At 44.0% G+C, this 23,729-nt stretch overlaps 1 protein-coding gene across 1 annotated transcript; it reads right to left on the bottom strand.

Moving 5' to 3' along the window:
* Positions 1-728: 728 nt before the first annotated feature.
* LOC111957035 (centrosome and spindle pole-associated protein 1-like) lies at positions 729-23,719 on the bottom strand. Its single transcript, XM_070436608.1, has 27 exons — positions 23,218-23,719; positions 20,810-22,493; positions 20,069-20,170; positions 15,494-15,858; positions 15,162-15,320; positions 14,561-14,652; positions 14,367-14,463; positions 13,728-14,066; positions 13,423-13,541; positions 13,011-13,146; positions 12,272-12,386; positions 12,146-12,184; positions 11,213-11,360; positions 10,912-11,046; positions 10,566-10,672; positions 10,197-10,346; positions 9,854-9,997; positions 9,569-9,685; positions 9,375-9,441; positions 9,157-9,283; positions 8,903-9,042; positions 8,464-8,604; positions 6,249-6,292; positions 6,073-6,133; positions 2,324-2,427; positions 1,869-2,019; positions 729-1,687 (listed from the first exon to the last, which is right to left on the bottom strand). Exons 3-27 carry the CDS (start codon positions 20,129-20,131, stop codon positions 1,473-1,475), a joined length of 3,375 nt encoding a protein of 1,124 aa, XP_070292709.1. The 5' UTR covers positions 20,132-20,170; positions 20,810-22,493; positions 23,218-23,719; the 3' UTR covers positions 729-1,472.
* Positions 23,720-23,729: the final 10 nt, after the last annotated feature.

Raw genomic sequence — 23,729 nt, forward strand, 5'->3', positions numbered from 1 at the left:
TTTTTAGTATTGTTAGATACTAAAACCTGTCGTTTTCAGCACTCTTGGCATTTTCTCACTTAAATTTATCCTTACCATGGCTCTAGTTTTGTCTTTTGGAATATGACACTAATGTATGAAAATGAGTAAACATTCCATTTTATGTATATACTGTAACATTTAAATTAAAACAATTTGAATTTGCAAAATAATTTCACCTGCACTGTCACTACACGTATGGTCATTTTCAAAAAGCTTGGGTTATGAGAATCAAGCACCTTTAAAGAGAACAGGCTCGTGGTAATGACTGGAGCAGAATAGTATCAAACACATGGTTTACAGGTGTCTGAAATTCCATTTGCTCCGTTCCGGCAAATTTTATGAGATGTTCTCCACTCAGCCACCTGTGAAATCAAGATGCACATTTTTGAGGATAATGTTTGGGTTAAAGTGTCTTGAGTGTCAGTTACATTGGGGAACGAGCTATACATTAATTTTTGTTAGATCAACTCTGACTAATGAGAATGTTCCAGGTGGTAATCAAGTGTACAAAGGTTTAACTCTGCATTGATATGCAATAGAAGTAACTTTGTTGACAGACGATTTTCAGGTACATCACTATGCTGTTGTAAGAGACCCTATTTTCCTGTAGGATTATTTGGCWTTTTTCACTGAATATTTAAGTTACTTGTTATGACTTGGGCGCATGCTCCAGAATGCAAATTGAACAGAATGAACAAAACTTTATCTAAAATAATTTAATTAGGTTGAAAATGAGGTCACATTTTCACAAATATTTTAAAACATGCCATTAACACAATTTACATTAAAGGTAGTGCCATTATTATACAATGAATTTAAAACATGAATAAATATTAGTCTTTGGAACAGTTCAGAACATCAGGCTAAGGCAACCCTAGATCACTTTCTAATACGCCTTTCAGAGGATGGCAACGGCCAGGCTTAACTGATTTAACTAATCAACTTCAATAGTGCTTGACTGGAGCAAATGCCTGCACACACTGTCCTTATAGGAATGGAGTTGCCTACCATTCTCAAGACAATATGCATATTTTTCATGAAAGTACAATCTATGCGTTTTTCACAAGAAGCTTAATTCTGCATTGCAAATTAACAAGAAGCATTTTCAGAGGTAGACCATGATACAAAAGCAAAGGGCTAAGTTAGTCAAAATCAATCTAGAAGCTAAAGCAGATGATCCTTCTGTGTTGAGATACTGTGTCTTCATGACCACTGACGTAGATGCATCAAGCCAAGTGATGGCAGTGTACAAATGTAGGCCCCCTAAACACTCGGTTGTACAGCTGATGTACAAAGCGTTTGACAACAGTTGCAATACAAAAAAATACTAATTTTGTGATACAACTGAGTTTGTCTGCACAATGCTTGTTATTATTTTTGCGCAGAAAAACTGTCAGGTCTAACAAAGCTGTAATATCAATAGTACAACCCGAGGGGGGGTGTAAGGTTAGCTATGAAGGGTAGAGGGGCTTTCCCAGTCCTGGACGGCAGACTCTGCTGGTCAGCCTCTCCCCTCGTGGGGTCTGACCGGTCATTAAGCGCATCAGAGTCTCTGAGGTGCCTGGTCTGATCCAAGGCTCCATGGCAACCATATCCACTGAGCCCCGGRGTTCTGGGGCACGAGGGGAAACCTGCGGAGACGCATCTTCATCGCTAGACAGGTCTGCTGGACAAGAGRGCAACCGTGAAGAGATACCTACAACCCATCCATCATCTTCTTAATACTCATTCATAGAGAGATCTTCCAGGTAGATATAGATTGTTCTATTCTGGCACACTATGACAGCCTCTATGGTTTTATCTCTATGTAATCATTGCCATCTTCCAGGGCCAAGGTCTTCACCCACCTGTTCCGAGGCCGTAGTGGCTCATAGCCTGCAGTCTCTTGGTCCTATGGTGGTTATGCCCTCTGCCATGCTGCTCAGTGTTGAGACTGGCCTCTGACTGGTGGGAGTAGTTCTCTGGCTGGTCCACAGGCTCTCTGGAGCACACCCGCTCCTAAACAAGCCAGAGCACAAGATATGATGACGGTAGRGGAATATAGCATTTTCAATGRAGAGCTGCCACTGGCCTCTTCATTTAAGAAGTGAGGCCATATTCACAATGTAGGGATCAGGGGCTGTTTGTGTCAAGCGTCTCWGTGCTGAATTAGGATCAGTTTTTCCTTTTAGATCATGATAAGTTTGCATGGACATGGGAGGGGCGTGATCTGAGATCAGCCACACCCCCCACTGAGACACTAGGAGAATATGGTCCCAGATAGAGTCTGAACTGAACTATTTGAGACTGTTAGAGGACTTACATTGTGCAGGTCTGCCCTCTTGGCCAGCCTCCTCCTCTCCCTGGCTGAGAGCTGGGGCTTCTGCTCAGGTGTGGGGGGCACTGGAAAGGTTTCACCCATGGGATCTGGAGACAAATCACTGATTAAATATACAGTACCAGTCAAAAGTTTCTTAMATKTTTACTATTTTCTACATTGTAGAATAATATTGAAGACATCAAAACTATGAAATAACACACATGGAATCATGTAGTAACCCAAAAAGTGTTATAAAATATATTTTTATTTGTTTATTTCAGATTCTTTAAAGTAACTACCCTTTGCATTGATGCAATGTAGCCACCCTTTGCACATTCAGATGTCAAATCAGCACTGCAGAGCTCTCCCTGTACTATGCCGTGCCTTGATTGTATTACTGTTGATGATATCTGGAAATGTGTTGGTCACTAATGAGACGTGGTTAAGAAAGAGTGTTTTGAATACTGATGTTAACTTTTCTTGTTATAACCTTTTTCGGTAAGACAGATCTTCCAAAGGTGGGGGAGTGGCAATCTTTACCAAGGATCACCTTCAGTGCTCAGTTGTCTCCACCAAGTCTGTCCGCAAACAATTTGATTGATTTGATTTGCTGGTTTTATAGCTCTTTGTTGATTGTTGCTGGGTGCTATCGTCCTCCATCAGCACCGGCCTGTACCCTACCTGCCCTAATCTCTCTCCTGGCCCCTTATACTAAGTCTGAATTTGTCCTGCTAGGTGACCTAAACTGGGACATGCTTAAACCACCTGACCAAGTCCTAAAGCAATGGGACTCCCTAAATCTTCCTCRGATTATCACCAATCCCACAAAGTAAGACTCCAAACRCTGAGAAAAGGCTACTCTCCTCGATGTTATCCTCACATATAATCCTGATAGGTATCAGTCTGGTGTTTTCTGTAATGACCTTGGTGATCACTGTTTTAAAGCCTGTGTTCGTAATGGCTGCTCRGTGAAACGACCTGTCCTGATTTGTCATAGACACTTGCTAAAAAACTTTAATGAGCAAGCCTTCCTTCATGAACTGGCCTCTAAAATGGTATAGAATCAGCTTGATCCCCTCTGTCGAAGACGCTTGGACCTTCTTTTTTGATATTTTCAGTGGTATTGTTAACAAATGCCCCCATAAAGAAAATGAGAATTAAAAACAGGTTCAGCCCCTGGTTCGACCGTGATCTTRCAGAGTTACTCCACCTCAAAAATTGCATTTAGCGAAAGGCTCGGCAGACTCAAGCTGACTGGCTMTCGTTCAGGCAAAGAAATAAGTGTACTCAGGCTATCCGGAAGGTCAAAATGAGTTACTTTAAGGAGCAGTTCTCTCTCTGTGGGTCTAACCCAAAGAAGTTCTGGAAAACGGTTAAAGATCTGGAGAATAAACCTTCCTCCTCACAGCTGCCCATGTCCCTTAATGTTGTTGATGTGGTTGTTACTGACAAGAAGCACATGGCTGAGCTCTTTAATCACTCATTAAGTCAGGATTCCTATTTGACTTAATTGCCCGTCCAACATTTCCTCATCTCCCACCCCTTCTAATGTGACTATCCCCGATGCTTCTCCCTCTTTTTCCCCTGCCCCGCTACAAAGTKTCTCCATGCAGGCAGTCACTGAGTCCGAGGTGCTAAAGGAGCTCCTTAAACTTGACCCCAAAAAAMCTCCATCTGGTTAGACCCTTTCTTCTTTAAGGTTGCTGCCCCTATCATCGCCAAGCCTATCTCCAACCTTTTTAACCTGTCTCTCCTTTCTGGGGAGGTTCCCATTGCTTGGAAGGCAGCCACAGTTCGTCCTTTATTTAAAGGGGGAGATCAAGCTGATCCTAACTGTTATAGGCCTATTTTCATTTGCTCTGTTTATCAAAAAGTGTTGGGAAGCTTGTCAATAATCATCTGACTGGCTTTTTTGATGTCTATAGTATTCTCTCTGGTATGCAATCTGGTTTCCTCTCAGGTTATGGATGTGTCACTGCAACCTTAAAGGCCTTCATATATGTCACCATTGCCCTTGATTCTAAGCAATATTGTGCTGCTATTTTTATTGACTTAGCCAAAGCTTTTGATACAGTAGCTATTCCATTCTTTGTGGCCGGCTAAGGAGTATTGGTGTCTGAGGGGTCTTTGGCCTGTTTGCTAACTACTCTCGCAAAGTGTGCAGTGTATAAAGTCAGAAATTTTCTGTTCAGCCACTGCCTGTCACCAAACTATGTAGTGTGTGTGTTGTTTGTCTAATATTTAATAATTAAAGAGCAAAAGGTCCCGCAGGAGGCCTTTTGCCTTTTGTTAGGCCGTCATTGTAAATAAGAATTTGTTCTTAACTAACTTGCCTGGTTAAATAAAAATAAAAATGACAGCTTTGCACACTCTGGCATTCTCTACACAGCTTCATGAGGTAGTCACTGGAATGCATTTCAATTAACAGGTATGTTTTGTCAAAGTTAACTGTGGAATTCTTTCCTTCTAAAATCAGTTGTGTTATGGCAACAAAGCTCAAATAAGCAAAGAGAAACGACAGTCCATCATATACTTTAAGACATGAAGGTCAGTCAATTCGGAAAAATGTGCAGTCACAAAAACCATCAAGTGCCTAGGATAAACTGGCTCTCATGAGGACCGCCACAGGAAAGGAAGACCCAGAGTTACCTCTGCTGCAGAGGATAAGTTCATTAGAGTTACCAACAGAAATTGCAGCCAAATAATGCTTCAGAGTTCAAGTACAGACACATATCAACTGTTCAGCGGAGACTTGCGTGAATCAGGCTTCTGGTCGAATTGCTGCAAAGAACCACCATAATAGGACACCAAAGAAGAGAGACTTGCTTGCGGCAAGAAACACGAGCAACTGACATTAGACCGGTGGAATCTTTCCTTGTTCTGATGAGTCAAATTGGAGAATTTTTGTTCCAACTACCAATGTCTTTGTGAGACAGCAGAGTAGTGAACGATTCCATGTGTGGTTCCCACGTGAAGCATGGAGGAGGTGGTGACACATGATTTATTTTGATTCAAGGCACACTTAACCGCAATGGCTAACCAAGCGATTCTGTAAGCGATACCATCCATATCGTTTGCGCTTAGTGGGTACTATCAATTTTGTTTTTCTTCAACAGGACAATGACCAAGAACACACCTCCAGGTGGTGCAAGCGCCTATTTAACAAGGAGAGTGATGGAGTGCTGTATAGATGACCGACCCAACCCAATTGAGAGAGTTTGGGATGAGTTGGACAACGAGAGTGGAGGAAAAGCAGCCACCAAGTGCTCAGCATCTGTGGGAACTCCTTCAAGACATTCCTCATGAAGCTGGTTTAGAGAATGCCAAGAGTGTGCAAAGCTGTCATCAAGGCAAAGGGTGGCTACTCAGAAGAACCTAAAATATATTTMGATTTTTTTGGTTACTCCATGATTCCATGTGTTATTTCATAGTTTTGATGTCTTCGCCATTATTCTACAATGTAGAGAATAGTAAAACCCTTGAATGAGCAGGTGTCCCAACTTKTGACTGGTACTCTAGTTAGTGGTGTGATTCTCAAGACACTCTTTCCCTTACAAAAACTGGGGKRTGTCCCAAATGGCACCGTATTCCCTATATAGTGCACTACTTTTGACCAGAGCCCATAGRCCGCCGGTCAAAAGTAGTRCACTATTTGGGAAATAGAGTGCCATTTGGGATGCACMCCATGTGTTATTCCCAACGCACACCTTCCCTTACTACACAGGGATAGTAGTGAACCACAAGGGGCCTACCAATGAAGGCACTGTCAGACTCCAACAGGGAACCTCTCATAGGATCCCCCACTGCATTCCTCTGGGGAGAACAGTGTACAGGCTTAGTGACACACACACACACAAGCTGTACAGCAAATAAAACACTGTACGTGGTTCAGTGCACTAGCTAAATGAACTGGTCAGTATAAACTCACCAAATAATGGTTTTGTTGCTGGGGTGGTGACAGGTCAAAACAGTCTGTAAAATGCAAAGACAAATGATTTAAACCCCTTACAAGGCCTGATAAGTTAGTTATTGATAGAGCAGTCAACGGGTCGGTGATCAATGATGATTTAATAGTGAGTGTTTAGGCACTGAGCAGTGAGGTTGATATTGAGGCTGTGGACAGTGAGTAGAGGTTGATATTGAGGCTGTGGACAGTGAGTAGAGGTTGATATTGAGTCTAGACAGTGAGTAGAGGTTGATATTGAGTCTGTGGACAGTGAGTAGAGGTTGATATTGAGTCTAGACAGTGAGTAGAGGTTGATTTTGAGTCTAGACAGTGGAGTGAGTTATTGATATTGAGTCTAGACAGTGAGTAGAGGTTGTGATTTGGTCTAGACAGTGAGTAGAGGTTGATATTGTGTCTGAGGACAGTGGAGTAGAGGTTGATATTGAGTCTAGACAGTGAGTTAGAGGTTGATATGTGGTCTAGGACAGTGAGTAGAGGTTGATAAGTGTGTCTGGTGGGCAGTGAGTAGAGGTTGATATTGAGTCTAGACAGTGATAGTAGGGTTGATATTGAGTCTGTGGACAGTGAGTAGAGGTTGATAATGTGTCTGTGGACAGTGAGGAGAGTTGATAATGTGTCTTGGGACAGTGAGTAGAGGTTGATATTGAGTCTAGACAGTGAGTAGAGTGTATTTGAGTCTAGACAGTGAGTAGAGGTTGATATTGAGTTCTAGACAGTGAGTAGAGGTTGATATTGAGTCTAGACAGTGAGTAGAGGTTGATAGTGTGTCTGAGGACAGTGAGTAGAGGTTGATAATGTTGTCTGTGGACAGTGAGTAGAGGTTGATATTGGGTCTAGACAGTGAGTAGAGGTTGATATTGAGTCTAGACAGTGAGTAGAGGTTGATAGTGTGTCGTGGACAGTGAGTAGAGGTTGATATTGAGTCTAGACAGTGAGTAGAGTTGATATTGATTCTGGGACAGTGATAGAGGTGATATTGAGTCTAGACAGTGAGTAGAGGTTGATATGTGTCTGTGGACAGTGAGTAGAGGTTGATAATGTGTCTGTGGACAGTGAGTAGAGGTTGATATTGAGTCTAGACAGTGAGTAGAGGTTATATTGAGCTCGTAGACAGTGAGTAGAGGTTGAATTGTGTCTGAGGACAGTGAGTAGAGGTTGATATTGAGTCTAGACAGTGAGTAGAGTTGATATTGAGTCTAGGACGATGAGTAGAGGTTGATATTGAGTCTAGACAGTGAGTAGAGGTTGATATTGGTCTAGACGTGAGTAGAGGTTGATTGAGTCTAGACAGTGAGTAGAGGTTGATATTGAGTCTAGACAGTGAGTAGAGGTTGTATTGTGTCTGAGGACAGTGAGAGAGATGATATTGAGTCTAGACAGTGAGTAGAGGTTGATATTGTGTCTGAGACAGTGAGTAGAGATTGATATTGAGTCTAGACAGTGAGTAGAGGTTGATAATTGTGTCTAGACAGTGAGTAGAGGTTGATATTGAGTCTAGACAGTGAGTAGAGATATTTGAGGCTGTGGACAGTGAGTAGAGGTTGATAATGTGTCTAGACAGTGAGTAGAGATTGATATTGTGTCTGAGGACAGTGAGTAGGTTGATATTGAGTCGTAGGACAGTGAGTAGAGGTTGATATTGAGCTTGATGGACAGTGAGTGAGGTTGATATTGAGGCTGTGGACAGTGAGTAGAGGTTGATAATGAGTCTAGACAGTGAGTAGAGGTTGATATTGTGTCTGAGACAGTGAGTAAGGTTGATATTGTGTCTGAGGACAGTGAGTAGAGGTTGATATTGAGCTGTGGACAGTGAGTAGAGGTTGATAATGTGTCAGACCGTGGATAGAGGTTTGATATTGTGTCTGAGGACAGTGAGTAGAGGTTGATATTGAGTCTGACAGTGAGTAGAGGTTGATATTGAGTCTGAGAGACAGTGAAGTAGGTTATATTGAGTCTAGGACAGTGAGTAGAGGTTGATATTGAGGTCTAGACAGTGAGTAGAGGTTGATATTGAGTCTGACAGTGAGTAAGATTGATATTGTGTCTGTGGACCACGTGAAGTAGAGGTTGATATTGAGTCTAGACAGTGAGTAGAGGTTGATATTGAGTCTAGACAGTGAGTAGAGGTTGATATTGAGTCTAGACAGTGTGTGTGTTTGGTGATAATGCTGCTGACCGTCAACAGGTTCTCTCAGGCTGTTGATCCTGCGCTGCTGCACCCTGTAATCAGCCCGTCTCTGGATGTCCACCCTCTGTCCAGCTCTGTCCCTAGGGGGCTCACAGTAACCATGACCTTCCTCCTCTCTGGAATCAACATCTGCAGCACAAACAATGACTTCTCCATTCAATACTGAATAACATCACTGATCACCCTGGTAAAGAGTAGTGCACTAAAAAAGGAAAGTGTGACAGGGGATCTACACAACCCCAGTTGCTGCATTTGTTTCATGAACACTGTGCTGTTAGATTTCATGTATAACAATCAGTGCCCTGAGTTATGTGCCAATGGCACCCTATTCCCTATATAGTGCACTTCTGACGAGACCCTACATAGGGAATAGGGTGCCATTTGGGACCGGCCCAGTATTCATCAAACAATCGCTGTATTCCTTCACCTCTGTATCGGAGCCGTAGCGAGTCATGGATCCTATGCAGGTAGTTGGGATCTGTGTTCCTGGAGGAGGGTCTCATGACAGGGGCCTGCAGCTGCAGTCTGGCCATGTCAAATACATCCACCTGGGGCCTGTCCCTGAGCCTGGACACAGTATCGGTCAGCCTATAGATAGGACACTACAACTAACACACAGCCTGGACCCKTGGCTTGCTGAAGCCATGAGAACAACAGTGGAGGGCATCACCTCAGCCTTACCTGTCACTCATAGGTGAGTCCAGCTCCTCCCACTCTGACTGCAGAAGCTGGACCTCCAGACGTTTCTGCTCGCTACGCAGCTGTCTGCGCAGCACYGACAGTTCACTGATCACACCCCGCTGGTCTTCTGGCATGCACAGACAGACATCAGAATCTCAGAAATTGAGAGAAAACAGTTTAACTACTATGTATTGTATTATTGTGGGAGTCAGTGTTACCGGCAGCTCTCAGCTGGTTCCAGCGGGCTGGGACTGGAGGGGACTGGAGCCCTGATAGAGAACGCTCCTACAGGGAGAAGAGAGGAAGGAAGACCAGGCCCAGTCATTCTCCACTAATCACTCCTCACAGTCAAACTATTTCCCTCAATGGTAGTGTGGAAGAGGACATGCTGTGGGCTCTGGAAGTCACTCACAGACAGGGAGACGGCAGTAGAGCGACGGCTGTCTATGGACGGAGGTCTGGGGGTGTACTGGGGAGCCTGATACCTCTTCTGGAGGGTGGGGATGGGGGGTGACGGCTCCCTTGGTACCTTTTAGACAAACAACCACAATGTCATCACTTAATCTGTGTCCCGGACACAGATTAAGTGGAGTACTTTAAATGGAGATTCTCCATTGAGCATGATTTCTAGTCGAGGAATAGGCTTAATGTGTATTCGATGTTCAGAGGGTCAAACAGCGTTTTCCAGTCAGCTCACCTCCTCTAGACGTGCTTGTCTCTCCTTCTCATACTGCTTCTTCAGGGCAGAGTTCTCCTTCTCCTCTGCCTCTTTCTTCTTCCTCTCCGCCTCTTTCTTTCGCTCCTCAGCCAGACGGACCAGCTGCTCATTCTTGGCTTTTTGCTGGAGGGAGAAAAACCTTGTTCAGTCCTCTGAAATATGTGTGTGTTACAATAAAGATTTCCTGAACCGAATGACTCATGTCATATGATAGCATTCAGCTGATTGACATGTTACTCATACTAGTAGCGAGAGTATTGCAGTGTAACCTAACGCTAAAGCTCCCTTAGTGAATCCAAGCCCTGGTCCAGTTAATACTGACCTCCATCTCCTTGCGTTTCTTCCTGTCCTGTTCTTCTTCATACTCTCTCTGGATGCGTTCCCTCTGCTCAGCCAGCCTCTTCTCCTCCTTCTCCTCCTCCAGCCTCTGGCTCTCTCGCTCCATCGCTTCCTTCTTCTGCTTCTCTTCAATCTAGGCAGCAGGACAGACAACCAGGGTAATCACTGAGTGTGTACGTGTATCCAATCACATATCTTAGCTGACTAAGGTAAACCAAACCATCAATGCGCATCAGTACAACATTGTTATTTAAGCGCTGCAATAAGCTTTTTTACGTGACTTAGTGAATTTCAGCTGATGATGTGAAAAGACTATTTTAGCCACACAGTGCCGAGGCGGGACATCCAGTACCTGTTGTTTSAGGTAAGCCTTGTGCTTGTCCTGTTCGTGGACTTGCTGTGGTGTGGGCCGGTTACCAAAAACACTGCCTCTGGCAAACAAAGGAGCCTGAACAAAACCTGTTGACAGAAACCCACCAGACAAAATAACATGTTAGCTAAGCCTGACACAGCGAGCTGGACAGGMTGGCAGGGTGCCACTACCACTTTGGGTTGAGTCCTAAATGGCCAATAGGGCTCTGGTCGGAAGTAGTGAACTATGTACGGAATAGGATGACATTTGGGATGCACCCTTCCTCTCTGTCCTGTTGCATATGCCTTATAGAGAATCACATCAATGTGAAAGCCCCTGTATCTACCTGAGACTCTGTGGGTGGAGGGAGGTCTGGTGTCCTCCTCTCGGAGTACTGTCATGGTGGCTGTCGCCATCTTCTGCCATGTCTCAGGGTTGATGTAGGCCTCCTCATTATGCTTGTGCATCTGGTGCAGATCGGCTGGTGACAATTCACATGATTAGTAATAATCTTTACAAAGGTTTTAAATATTACACATTCTTCCCTCTGCACTCAGTCTCCAAACGTATGTCTACTGAAAGGTGAAAAAACACAGAGAATATGTGGACCATAGTGTGGAGGGAGGGAWGTCGCAGAGGGAACGTACTGATGAGGTTGCCCCTGCTATCTCTGAGGGGTGCTCCTCCTCCCCCTCTCCCCCAGGGGTCGTGGTTCTTCATGTCTGCCTCCAGCTTGGCCTCGTAGCGATCCCTCTCCTCCCTGTCCAGCCTCCGCCGCTCCTGTCTATCCTGGATCTGCAGTCAGGTTTGGATGGAACACTTTCATTAGAATACCAATTATCCAAAAATGACGTTCCCTCACAGGACAAATAAAGTTATTGAATTCTGTACAACCCAGATGTGCTTTTGTCTTCACTGGTCATGTAAAGAGGACAATAGAAAAGAGTGCAATKGTATATTGATAGGCATACCTATTGGTATATTGCTATGAGAATGTCTGAGGGAATGGGTTCAGAAAAACAAATCTGATTCTACAACACATCTACATGTAACTGCCAAAATAAACACACCAACACAAATGTCTTAATAGGGACTTTGGGCCATCACGACCCAGAACAGCTTCAATGCMCCTTGGCATAGATTCTACTAGTTTCTGGAACTCTATTGGAGGGATGCGACACCATTCTTCCATGAGAAATTCCATCATTTGGTGTTTTGTTGATGGTGGTGGAAAACCCTGTTCAGGCGCCGATCCAGAATCTCCTATAAGTGTTCAATTGGGTTGACATCTGGTGACAGATGGCCATGGAATATGGTTTATATCGTTTTTATGCTCATCAAACCATTCAGTGACCACTAGTGCCCTGTGGATGGTGGCATTGTCATCTTATGGGGTCATAGCCATGGTAGCCAAAATAATGGCCTGACCAGCATTTTTATTCATGACCCTAAGCATGATGGAATGTTAATTGCTTAATTACCCCAAAACCACACCTGTGTAGAAGCACCTGCTTTAAACATGCTTTGTATCCCTCATTTACTCATGTGCATGAATTATTATGGCAGGACTTATATGTTACCTGGCAAAAAAGCTGACTCCTCCCTTTCCTGGTGTCTCCCTGCCAAAATAACACACTGTGACGAAATGCATGCAAGCATTGAGGAGAAAGACACGGCTGCCTTCCACAATCACATTCAAAATGTACCTGTTGTCTCAGTGCCTCCTTGTAACTTAACACACACTGTTTAGATGGCTTGATCTGCTCGGCGGGAAATCCTCCAATCCCTGAACCCATGATAGCAGCGTCACTGGCAGGTCTGCTGAAAGAGATAAAAAATGTACAAATGTTTTCCTTTGTGTTCACTACTATGAAATACGTCCATGTAACAATTTGAAATTATCAATACTATGCAAAAAGGTATGGCAAACGGGAGGTACACAATTGATGTGGTTTGTCACATTTCACGCATTGATGCAATTCAATCTATCACTGAGAAAGATGTTCAGATTGCCAGAGGAGAAGGGAGAGAGAGAGAGGACAGTTATTGGGAGAAAGAAAGATAGCAGATGTAAGGGAGGAGGGAGAGCTCAGAGCTGTCCAGAGCAGACCAGTGCAGGCTGCAGTCGTCACTCAGCAGGGAGGGAACAACAGTCCTGTCTGTCCAGAYGGCCAGTGAGCATGACCTTCTCAGAAGTCCAACACAGGGCACAAATAGGGTAGCTTTAGAGGTGGTGCCCCCTACTGGTGAATAGAGAATACTACTCACCACCTGAAGAGACTAGCATCCTGTCCAGGGGGAAATTGTACATCAAGCTGCCTCATGCTACAGAAACAGGAGATAGGCTCCTGCCCTATGGGCCACTTTGGCTCGGACAAGGCTTACTTACTGAAGAGTGGATTTTGAAGGGAAGAGACAGGATAAGATGACTAGTAGGGTACTTACTGTGGGGGCTCTGGATGGCTGCTCCCACTGTGCTGACTGGGAGGGCTGTGCTGTGTCTGGCTGGGGTGAGGYCCTGCAGGAGGAAGGCTCAGGTAGGACACAGGCTGCCCCCCTCCTGTCAGCGGGATCTGACCATCTAACATAGAACCACCAAACACTAATAAACATACTTTCAGTCAAACCAATGTACACCTCTTTCTAAGTGTATAGCAACATGACATGGGCTCATTTCCTAGCTAACACACATGAAATATGTAACCCAATACATATTATATAATACCACAAAACACAAATTAGGCTAGATCATAGAACATACGCTTTCACTCCAATCAATCTATTTTTTTTACTAGTATTTAACCATTTGAATCTACTGATGTAGCTTGAATATTTAACTGAGACTGGTAGTGCTTACAGTTGGCCAGGTTAGGGTCCAGTGGATTCCTTGCGCCATGGTAGAGGTAGACCTTGTCATAGGGACTTCTATGTGCATCTGCCAATGTGGATGGTGGATGAGGAAGGAAACCTGGAATCCTGAAACAGAAATTCTAAATCATACAGCAATGTTTAATTTTGTCAAACAATCTAGTGAATGTATCAGATTGAATAGATCAGGCGTGTATCCCAAATGGCACCCTATTTCCTATATAGTGCACCACTTTTGACCAGAGCCCTGGGTACCATTTAGTACGCATATGAGGATTACTGCTTCTTCGCTACCTGWGGGTGTCCATGCTCCTGTGAATGGCCTGGCTGTAAGGGGAGATGCCTCTACTGCTGAGGCCCAGGTCGTGGCTGTACTCCAGCAGGGGGGACTGGAAGGCCACGCGGGGCTGCTCAGGGGGAATCTTCTCTCGGTTTGCCTCACTGGGTCTCCGACCCCTCCCATTTAACTCATCACCTGGTACRTCCACAGCTTGGCCTGATGGGTAAAAGCTGTCTTTTCTCTTTCTGGCATGGTCGCCACCATTCACTGCTCCAAGCGGTTTGATCCAATCTGCCTGTTTCTCCGGGTCAGTCGACCCTGTCACAGCAACTCTGAGCTCCAAATCCTTCTCTCTAATAAGACAAAGAACATAGACTGTTCATGAGGTTCTCCCCACTAGTAAGCAGCAGTAATTCGGATCTTTTGTCCAATTATTAGGCAAAAGATCTGATCAAATTGGTCAAAAGACCAATTAGTGGCAAAAGATCAGAATTTGGCTGCCTGTGTAAACACARCCTTATAAACAAATCTACCKCAGACTACAATGCTGCTAAAATAAGTCTATGTATACCCTGTAGCTCATCTCACTAAGATGGATAATGTAAGGCTTTCTTCTTCACATACAGCAGGATCAGACAAACATGAAAAACCACCTTTTCTTATTCCTCTGCTGTTCAGCTATCTGCTCCTGCAGCTCCTGCCTGTACCTCTCCTTCCTTCTCTGCAAGGCAGCATCTGCATCTGCAGCCCCTGTCAGACATGTCATATCACCACTTTTATTTATTTATTTAAATATCAACAAATAAACTCATGTAGTTAAGAAAAATCTGAACAGAATTGGTCTTACCAATCATTAGTCCGGTAGCAAATTCGGGCTCGTCCTTCTTGGTAGAGGATCTGGATCTTCCATTGGGTCTCATCCCTGCTTGTACCTGCAGCCTGGCAGATAGGACGTCAATAAGCACTCACAGTACACTTAGACTTTACAGATAGAAAAATACTGAGCAATAAGTGTCTATGTTTTAGTGAAAGTGTGTGTTTTTTKAGTCTGATTTTAGGCTGGTTTGGGGATTTCATATGATTTTATTGTACGAGAGGATTCTAAATCTCTACAAATAGCTGGCACAAGAAGCTTGAACAAGCCATGATCTAGGCACAACAGATGACAGTATGACATCAGCCTCATTTCATTTGTACTTTTCCATCCAATGTCCCTGACAATGGAAAATTAAAACTTTAATCCAGATTAGATTAAATATTTYGGCAGTTGTTCACAGAAATGTACATTACGTACAGAAAATGCACTGYGTTAAAAATCCACAACAAAAAGAGAGCCATGACAATRCAATCGTGTTCACTTGTACCAAATTGATGTTACCACAATCAATTAGAAATGTATGTTATCAAAATTATAGGTATAGTTATTCAATACGAATAGTTTGACGTACTTGGCTTTGGGGGTTAGAGATGATGTCCCCCAGCGTGCCTCTAAGTAATCCTCATCGGGAACAACAGACCCGTTAGTCTCCTTCCTGTCTGCATAATGACTCGTCTCTGTGTAGTCRTCAGGCAGCTCAACTCTCCTGTCCCTGAGCCTCGATATGTCCCTGCGCAAAGAGGAAGGTTAACAATACTTTTTCAAACATAGAACTAGAGTCAAGCATATAGCGAAGACCATGTCAGCAGAAACAATTAACCCATTACATAGCTAACATCTGAATCCATTACAGGTAAGTGCAACATCATGCTTTGTATCACAAAGGGAGTGTTTTAAAAACACCTGAAGTCCGTTTTGTAGTGTCTTCTCAGCCGCCTCCTCTCTTCTCCTCTCTCAGACCCCATCTGTCTGAGCCTCCTCCTCTCCATAAGWTCCAGATCTTCCTCTGTGAGGTCCTCCTCAGAGTCATAGTCCACTCTCACCAGCCTGGCCTTCTCTCTAGGAAGGAGCAGTTCATCCTCAGGCCTCAGGCCCTCCATCCTACTGCCCTCCACCAGGAAGTGTCCTCCCCTGTGCAGCCCCCTCTTGCCTTCGGTCAGCGTGGCTGTCTCTCTYCTAGAGGGGACCCTCTTAGGGTGCACCGGGGGTCTGGGGCTGCAGTGAACATCAGGGAGATCTGGAGGAGCTCTGAGAAAGGCAATCTGCTCCTGTATGTATGAGGGGGAAAGGACAAGTTTAAGATCAACTTTTGGTTCCAAGCACCCTTTWAAAAAAATTTACAGAAGAAGATTTGAGCAAATTCTCTTCTTTTACTGAGACCTGTTTTACCAGYCCTTTTGTAATAATATACACTCAGTWTACCAAACATTATATTGAGTTGCACAGCTCCCCTCTCCCCATGGACTCTACAAGGTGTTGAAAGCGTTCTACAGGGATGCTAGCCCATGTTGACTCCAATGCTTCCCAGAATTGTGTCAAGTTGGCTGGATGTCCATTGGGTAGTGGACCATTCTTGAAACACATGGGTAACTGTTGAGCATGAAAAACCCAGCAGTTCTTGACACAAAACGGTACACCTGGCCTGGCACCTACTACCATACCCTGTTCAAAGGCACTTAAATGTTTTGTCTTGCCCATTCACCCTCTGAATGGCACACATACACAATCCATGTCTCAATGGTCTCAAGGCTTAAAAATCCTTCTTTAGGGCCTCCCGGGTGGCGCAGTGGTCTAGGGCACTGCATCGCAGTGCTAGCTGTGCCACCAGAGACTCTGGGTTCGCGCCCAGGCTCTGTCGCAGCCGGCCGCGACCGGGAGGTCCGTGGGGCGACGCACAATTGGTCTAGCGTCATCCGGGTTAGGGAGGGTTTGGCCGGTAGGGATATCCTTGTCTCATCGCRCACTAGCGACTCCTGTGGCGGGCCGGGCGCAGTGCACGCTAACCAAGGTTGCCAGGTGCACGGTGTTTCCTCCGACACATTGGTGCGGCTGGCTTCCGGGTTGGATGCGCGCTGTGTTAAGAAGCAGTGCGGCTTGGTTGGGTTGTGTTTCAGAGGACGAATGGCTTTCGACCTTCGTCTCTCCCGAGCCCGTACCGGAGTTGTAGCGATGAGACAAGATAGTAACTACTAACAATTGGATACCACAAAATTGGGGAGAAAAGGGGGTAAAATTCAACAACAAAAAATAAATAATAATAAATTAAATAAATAAATCCTTCTTTAACCTGTCTTCACCCCTTCATGAACTCCCTCCCTCACGACTGCACGGCCAAGCGCAACACCATCATTAAGTTTGCTGATGACACAACAGTGTCKGTCTCACCGACAAYGATGAGACAGCCTATAGGGAGGGGGTCAGAGACCTGGCAGTGTGGTGCCAGGACAACAACCTCTCCCTCAACGTGATCACGACAAAGGGGATGATTGTGGACTACAGGAAAAGGAGGGCCGAGCACGCCSCCATTCTAATCAATGGGGCTGTAGCGRAGCAGGTTGAGMGCTTGAAGTTCTTTGGTGTCCACATCACCAACCAACTAACATGGTCCAAGCACATCAAGACAGTTGTGAAGAGGGCACGATTAAACCTATTCCCCCTCAGGAGACTGAAAAGATTGGCATGGGTCCTCAGATCCTCAAAAGGTTTTACAGTTGCACCATCGAGAGCATCCTGATGGGTTGCATCACTGCCTGGTATGGCAACTGCTCGGCCGCCGACCGCAAGGCACAACAGAGTGTAGTGAGTACRGCCCAGTACATCACTGGGGCCAAGCTTCCTGCCATCCAGGACCTCTATACAAGGCGGTGTCAGAGGAAGGCCCTAAAAATTGTCAAAGACTCCAGCCACCCTAGTGACTGTTCTATCTGCTACCGCATGGCAAGAGGTACCGGAGCGCCAAGTCTAGGTCCCAGAGGCTTCTAAACAGCTTCTACCTCCCAACCATAAACTCTCTGAAACAGCTAATCAAAATGGCCTACCCAGACTATTTGCAACCCCCCCCCCCCCCCTCGCGCTGACCAGCCCTCTGCACTCTACTCCCTCTCCCCCTTCTCTCCCCTGCTCGCACTACTCCCTCCTTCTCCTATCCCCTTCCCTCTCTTGCTCCCCTCTCCCTCCCCACGCCTCCATCTCTCCCTCCTCTTCTCCCTCCTCGCTCTCCTACTCTGTTATTATCTTATGCATAGCCACTTAATAACCCTACCTGCATGTACATAATTACCTCAATTACTTCAACACCGGTGCCCCCGCACATTGACTCTGAACAGTACCCCCTGTATATGGCCCCGCTATTGTTATTTACCCATGCCAAAGCTTTTTAGTCTCCTGAGGGAAAAGCTGTTGTCGTGCCTCTTTACGACTGTCTTGGTGTGTTTGTACGTGATAGTTTTTTGGTGATGTGGACACCAAGGAACTTGAAACTCTCGATTGAATGGGGCCGTGTTCAGCCTCCCTTTACCTGTAGTCCATGATCATCTCCTTGTCTTGCTCACGTTGAGAGAGTGGTTGTTGTTTTGTATACTCAGTGTATAATAGATTTGGCTAGTTGGAATGAACTAAGAGGCCTCAGTTGACAGAGCTATATAAAATAGGCTACACATAGCATTTCTTAGGTTACCTTTAGCAGCTCTCCTCTTCACCAAGGGGAAGGGGTGGGCCTGGTTCAGCAGCATTTACATTTTATTTCTATAATTAAGGTCCAAAATGCCAAATCAGCCCAAAGCAGAGATCATTGTTTAAAAAATATATATTTGGTAGAAGACTGCACTGACCCTTGCACTCGTACCATTCCAAGTGCTCTTGTTTATCGCACACAGTAAATATGTGGCCATGTATGTACAGTGGGAGAAACAAGTATTTGATAACACTGCCGATTTTGCAGGTTTTCCTACTTACAAAGCATGTAGAGTGGGTAATTTTATCATAGTTACACTTCAACTGTGAGAGACGGAATCTAAAACAAAAATCCAGAAAATCACATTGTATGATTTTTAAGTAATTAATTAGCATTTTATTGCATGACATAAGATTTGATACATCAGAAAAGCAGAACTTAATATGTGGTACAGAAACCTTTGTTTGCAATTACAGAGATCAGACGTTTCCTGTAGTTCTTGACCAGGTTTGCACACACTGCAGCAGGATTTTGGGCCACTCCTCCATACAGACCTTCTCCAGATCCTTCAGGTTTCGGGGCTGTCGCTGGCAATACGGACTTTCAGCTCCCTCCAAAGATTTTCTATTGGGTTCAGGTCTGAGACTGGCTAGGCCACTCCAGGACCTTGAGATGCTTCTTACGGAGCCACTCCTTAGTTGCCCTGGCTGTGTGTTTTGGGTCGTTGTCATTCTGGAAGACCCAGCCACGACCCATCTTCAATGCTCTTACTGAGGAAGGAGGTTGTTGGCCAAGATCTCGTGATATGCTTCACAGTTGGGATGGTGTTCTTTGGGTTGTACTCATCCTTCTTCTTCCTCCAAACACAGCGAGTGGAGTTTAGACCAAAAAGCTCTATTTTGTCTCATCAGACCACATGACCTTCTCCCATTCCTCCTCTGGATCATCCAGATGGTCATTGGCAAACTTCAGACGGGCCTGGACATGCGCTGGCTTGAGCAGGGGGACCTTGCGTGCGCTGCAGGATTTTAATCCATAACGAGCGTGCGTAGTGTGTTACTAATGGTTTTCTTTGAGACTGTGGTCCAGCTCTCTTCAGGTCTATTGACCAGGTCCTGCCGTGTGATTCTGGGCTGTCCTCACCTCCCTTCCTCATGATTCATTTCGCCCACGAGGTGAGATCTTGCATGAGCCCCAGACCGAGGGTGATTGACCGTCATCTTGAACTTCTTCCATTTTCGAATAATTGCGCCAACAGTTGTTGCCTTCTCACCAAGCTGCTTGCCTATTGTCCTGTAGCCCATCCCAGCCTTGTGCAGGTCTACAATTTTATCCCTGATGTCCTTACACAGCTCTCTGGTCTTGGCCATTGTGGAGAGGTTGGAGTCTGTTTGATTGAGTGTGTGGACAGGTGCTTTTATACAGGTAACGAGTTCAAACAGGTGCAGTTAATACAGGTAATGAGTGGAGAACAGGAGGGCGTCTTAAAGAAAAACTAACAGGTCTGTGAGAGCCGGAAATCTTACTGGTTGGTAGGTGATCAAATACTTATGTCATGCAATAAAATAAAAATTAATTACTTAAAAATCATACAGTGATTTTCTGGATTTTTGTTTTAGATTCCGTCTCTCACAGTTGAAGTGTACCTATGATAAAAATTACAGACCTCTAAATGCTTTGTAAGTAGGAAAACCTGCAAAATCGGCAGTGTATCAAATACTTGTTCTCCCCACTGTATGTATGCTGACAGGTTACACATTTGTAAGTAACAACTATATAACTTTTGCATTGTAATAATTAATTACCGAGCATGAAGTGTCTGTAGTCCAGACGGAGCTCTTGATGTAACTTCTGTTTCTTCCTCTCATAGTCTTTACCCAAAGGTAAACTTAGACAACAACTCTCCTCTGAAAAACAGGATGGTATACATGAAATAAAAGACTTCCCATTGGTCAGGATCTAGATCTACTACAAAGTATCTTACAAATTGGGTTCATAACTTTATGAAAACCTGCTCTTTCCATGACAGACTGACCGAGTGAATCCAGGTGAAAACTATGATCCCTTATTGTCACTTGTTAAATCCACTTCAATCAGTGTGGCTGAAGGTGARGAGACAGGTCAAAGAAGGATTTTTAAGCCTTGAGACATTTGAGACATGGATTGTGTATGTGTGCCAKTCAGAGGGTGAATGGCYAAGACAAAAATATTTAAGTGGCTTTGAATGGGGTATGGTAGTAGGTGCCAGGCCAGGTGCACCGGTTTGTGTCAATAACTGCAACCCTGCTGGGTTTTTTACGCTCAACAGTTTCCTGTGTCTATCAAGAATGGTCTACTACCCAAAGAGACATCCAGCCAACTTGACACAACTGTGGGAAGCATTGATGTCAACATGGGCCAGCATCCCAGTGGAATGCTTGACACCTTGTAGAGTACATAGCCAGACAAATCAAGGCTGGTCTGAGCACAAAAGGAGGGGGTGGGGGGATGCAACTCAATATTAGGAAGGTGTTCTTAATGTTTTGTACACTCAGTGTATACTGTACCTTTCCCTTGTGCCGTGAACGACTTAAATGGAGGGATATTTTCATTGAGTGTGTGGTCATAGGTCTTGTGATCTTTTGTCTGTTGATCCAGCCACAGGTCAGAAAATTGCAATAATTTGCTCAGCTGTCACCAAACACAAAGTAGCATGCATTTCACCCATGTCCAAGTGAGTCATTCCACCTTAAAAAGCACAAGAAAGAGGTTTGACACCCACCATCTCAGATTGTTCTGAAATAATTTCTGTTGACAGAAAATATAAGTTTAGCATTCCTGCAACATTACTTTGTTGAAATATAAATGAATATCTGCTAAATTAACCTAATTGATTGCACCCAAATTGTCCATTTTAATTTATAGGATTCATATAACGTTGTTAAATATAGCACCTAACATCTGATTTGGACCCCGCTTTTTTCTGACAATGAGTTAGACATGAGAAATCCAAAGAAATGGTCCCCCAGAAAAATGTCTCCCCTGTTCAGAGAAATTGGTTATTGAAGTTGTTGGGTTTATGTCCCATCCTAAATCCTGATCCTGTTCTGACCAATAGATGGTGCTGTTCCTGCTATTAGGTGATTAGATWWTTTTTTWAAGAATCCCCCCATCGTTATAAAGGGATAGTTYACCCAATTTACAAAATTACACATTGGTTTTCTTACCTTGTAAGCAGTCTATGGACCAGAGGGCTATCCTCCGAAGCAAGTTTGAGCAGTTAGCGAGGTAACTTTAATTAACTGAGTTAAACTCTGTATAACCGGTAAAAAGAAAGGGGCGCACCTTTTAGCAAGGTACATTTCTATGGCAACAAATCCTTCAGAACTAACCTGCTCCGGGGGAGGCTAACTCCACTTACCCTGAATTAAATGACTGAGCCACGAGTTGAGGACCAATWAAATCAGATTCCCTTCCTCCTGCAAAGATTGTCATCATTCCCTTCATTTKCAGAAGATGACTGATTAAATATGTTATTAATCAAATTTGTTGTGTGTAAAAAATAAAATAATGTTAAAATATATCACATTACACATTTAGTAATGAGAGAATGTATTTTWCACTTCACACAGTCATACTTTTGTATAACTTATTGATAGAAGTGGGKGAGAAAGGTGTTTTTGGTTGAGCATTGATAAGCACACCAAAGTCTGCATTAACATTAATAAAGACAACACTTCTAAGCCCATTTCACACCATAGCCTACTGAATTTGCAAGCTTTCTTTTCTTTCATTTTGACTTCGGCACAAATGAAAATGTGTCACCGACTCATCTGTGGATTGATGTTTCAGCATTGTCTCAATGAAGAGTTCTGCRTTCGACTAGCCATGTGCGACATGCATGCACATTTACAAGCCTGCTAAAGTTAGMGGCAGACAGACAAGCAATCTATTATCTWAATTTCTCAGCGATCAAATTATTTTCAACAAAATAATGCATATCTTATCTGTTTCTAACTACAKAAACKATTTCAGAACAATCTGAGATGATGGGTGTCATGGCTTGCTGAAATTACATGGAACGACCCAAGTCCAACATTTTCAGCATTCTATCACCACAGTAAAAATAAACACTGAAACACACCCTTATTTCCAGGTAAGGTGGATTTTGTATTCTCTGCTACTCTGGCCTTCTGTTGCTGGATGGATTTCTTAAGTTCATTATCCATCTCCATTTATAATGCAGGCTCACTGTGAAAGTGACAGTGACACAATTAAACAATGTCTAATAATACAGCTCAAATGTACTTGCAAACAGTATAACATTTACATTCTAGCCATTTAAGAACTTCTGGGTGAGAATATAATGTTACCTAGTTAGTAAATAGTAACGTCAATGAAATAGTTAAATAGTGATGTTGTTGACGTTAGTAAGCAATGTCATGAATTGTAAACATTTAGCTAGGTAGCTAACCTTAGYTAGTAGCAGCATTTTGGACTCGACAAAACAGCCTCAACTACAGACAGACAGTTTAACTTTGGTCATATTTCCCTAAAGTTATCTAGTTATGCTGTTGTAATATCATCTGATCATATTGCTGGCAAAGTATGATAGGTAGCTAACGTTACCCAGCTCGCCAGAAATGGCCCGCTGTCTCTTTAATTTCGGTTGTCAAGCAACCACTGAACACAAAAGTAATCTTAACGTTACCTCGCTAGCATTTAGGCCATACCTTACCTAGCTAACAAGCAAGCTACGCAAATGATGTTACACGAATTTGTTAGAATCTTTATAAACTAAATTAGCGAACGTTAGTTAGTTACCTGTTGTCTATAGTTAACGTTAACCTGATGTGTAGCCAGCTAAAGTTAGCTAGCTAAAACAAATCAACGACAAATGCATGCGAGACAGGCATAGATGGAAGCCTGTTGCGGAGTTGGTTTTCTATATTAAAATGACATAAACAGTACTCACCATTTGTGCAACCAAGATATCTACTGGGCTTGCGAACTTTTGCTACTCAGCTAGCTAGCTCAAACTACAAGGCAACAGCTGCCAACTAAGTAGCAACAGCCAGGTAGCTACAGTAGCACGTTAGCACCGTAAATTTAGCTCGCGCGCCCACCCAGCACCACCCTTCTAAAATATGAATTGTGTAACTAGATCTGCCAGATTCCTCCCAAGTGCAAGTGTGTGCCCTTTGCTGTCTTTATTTTTCACCAGTACTGGTTCTTTCATAGAGAACTGATAGTCCTAAATATTCTTCAATATTTTCAGAGCAATGACTGTATCTTGTCAGCTACTAACCAGCAGCACTGCAAGTGACATRGAAAAAAGTATTCACTTGACCACTTTGGTCTTCTGCGCCATYTAGCGCCCCCGCCATCAATCCATTTGACAAATTCATCCCTCATGAAACACTAGCATAGGTTGCTGCGCGGTAAACCACCGCTTTACCATTCATTTCAATGGAAGGAAAGCCATGA

The sequence above is a fragment of the Salvelinus sp. IW2-2015 genome, linkage group LG32 (genome assembly GCF_002910315.2).
Source record: "Salvelinus sp. IW2-2015 linkage group LG32, ASM291031v2, whole genome shotgun sequence".
Taxonomy (NCBI): Eukaryota; Metazoa; Chordata; class Actinopteri; order Salmoniformes; family Salmonidae; genus Salvelinus; species Salvelinus sp. IW2-2015.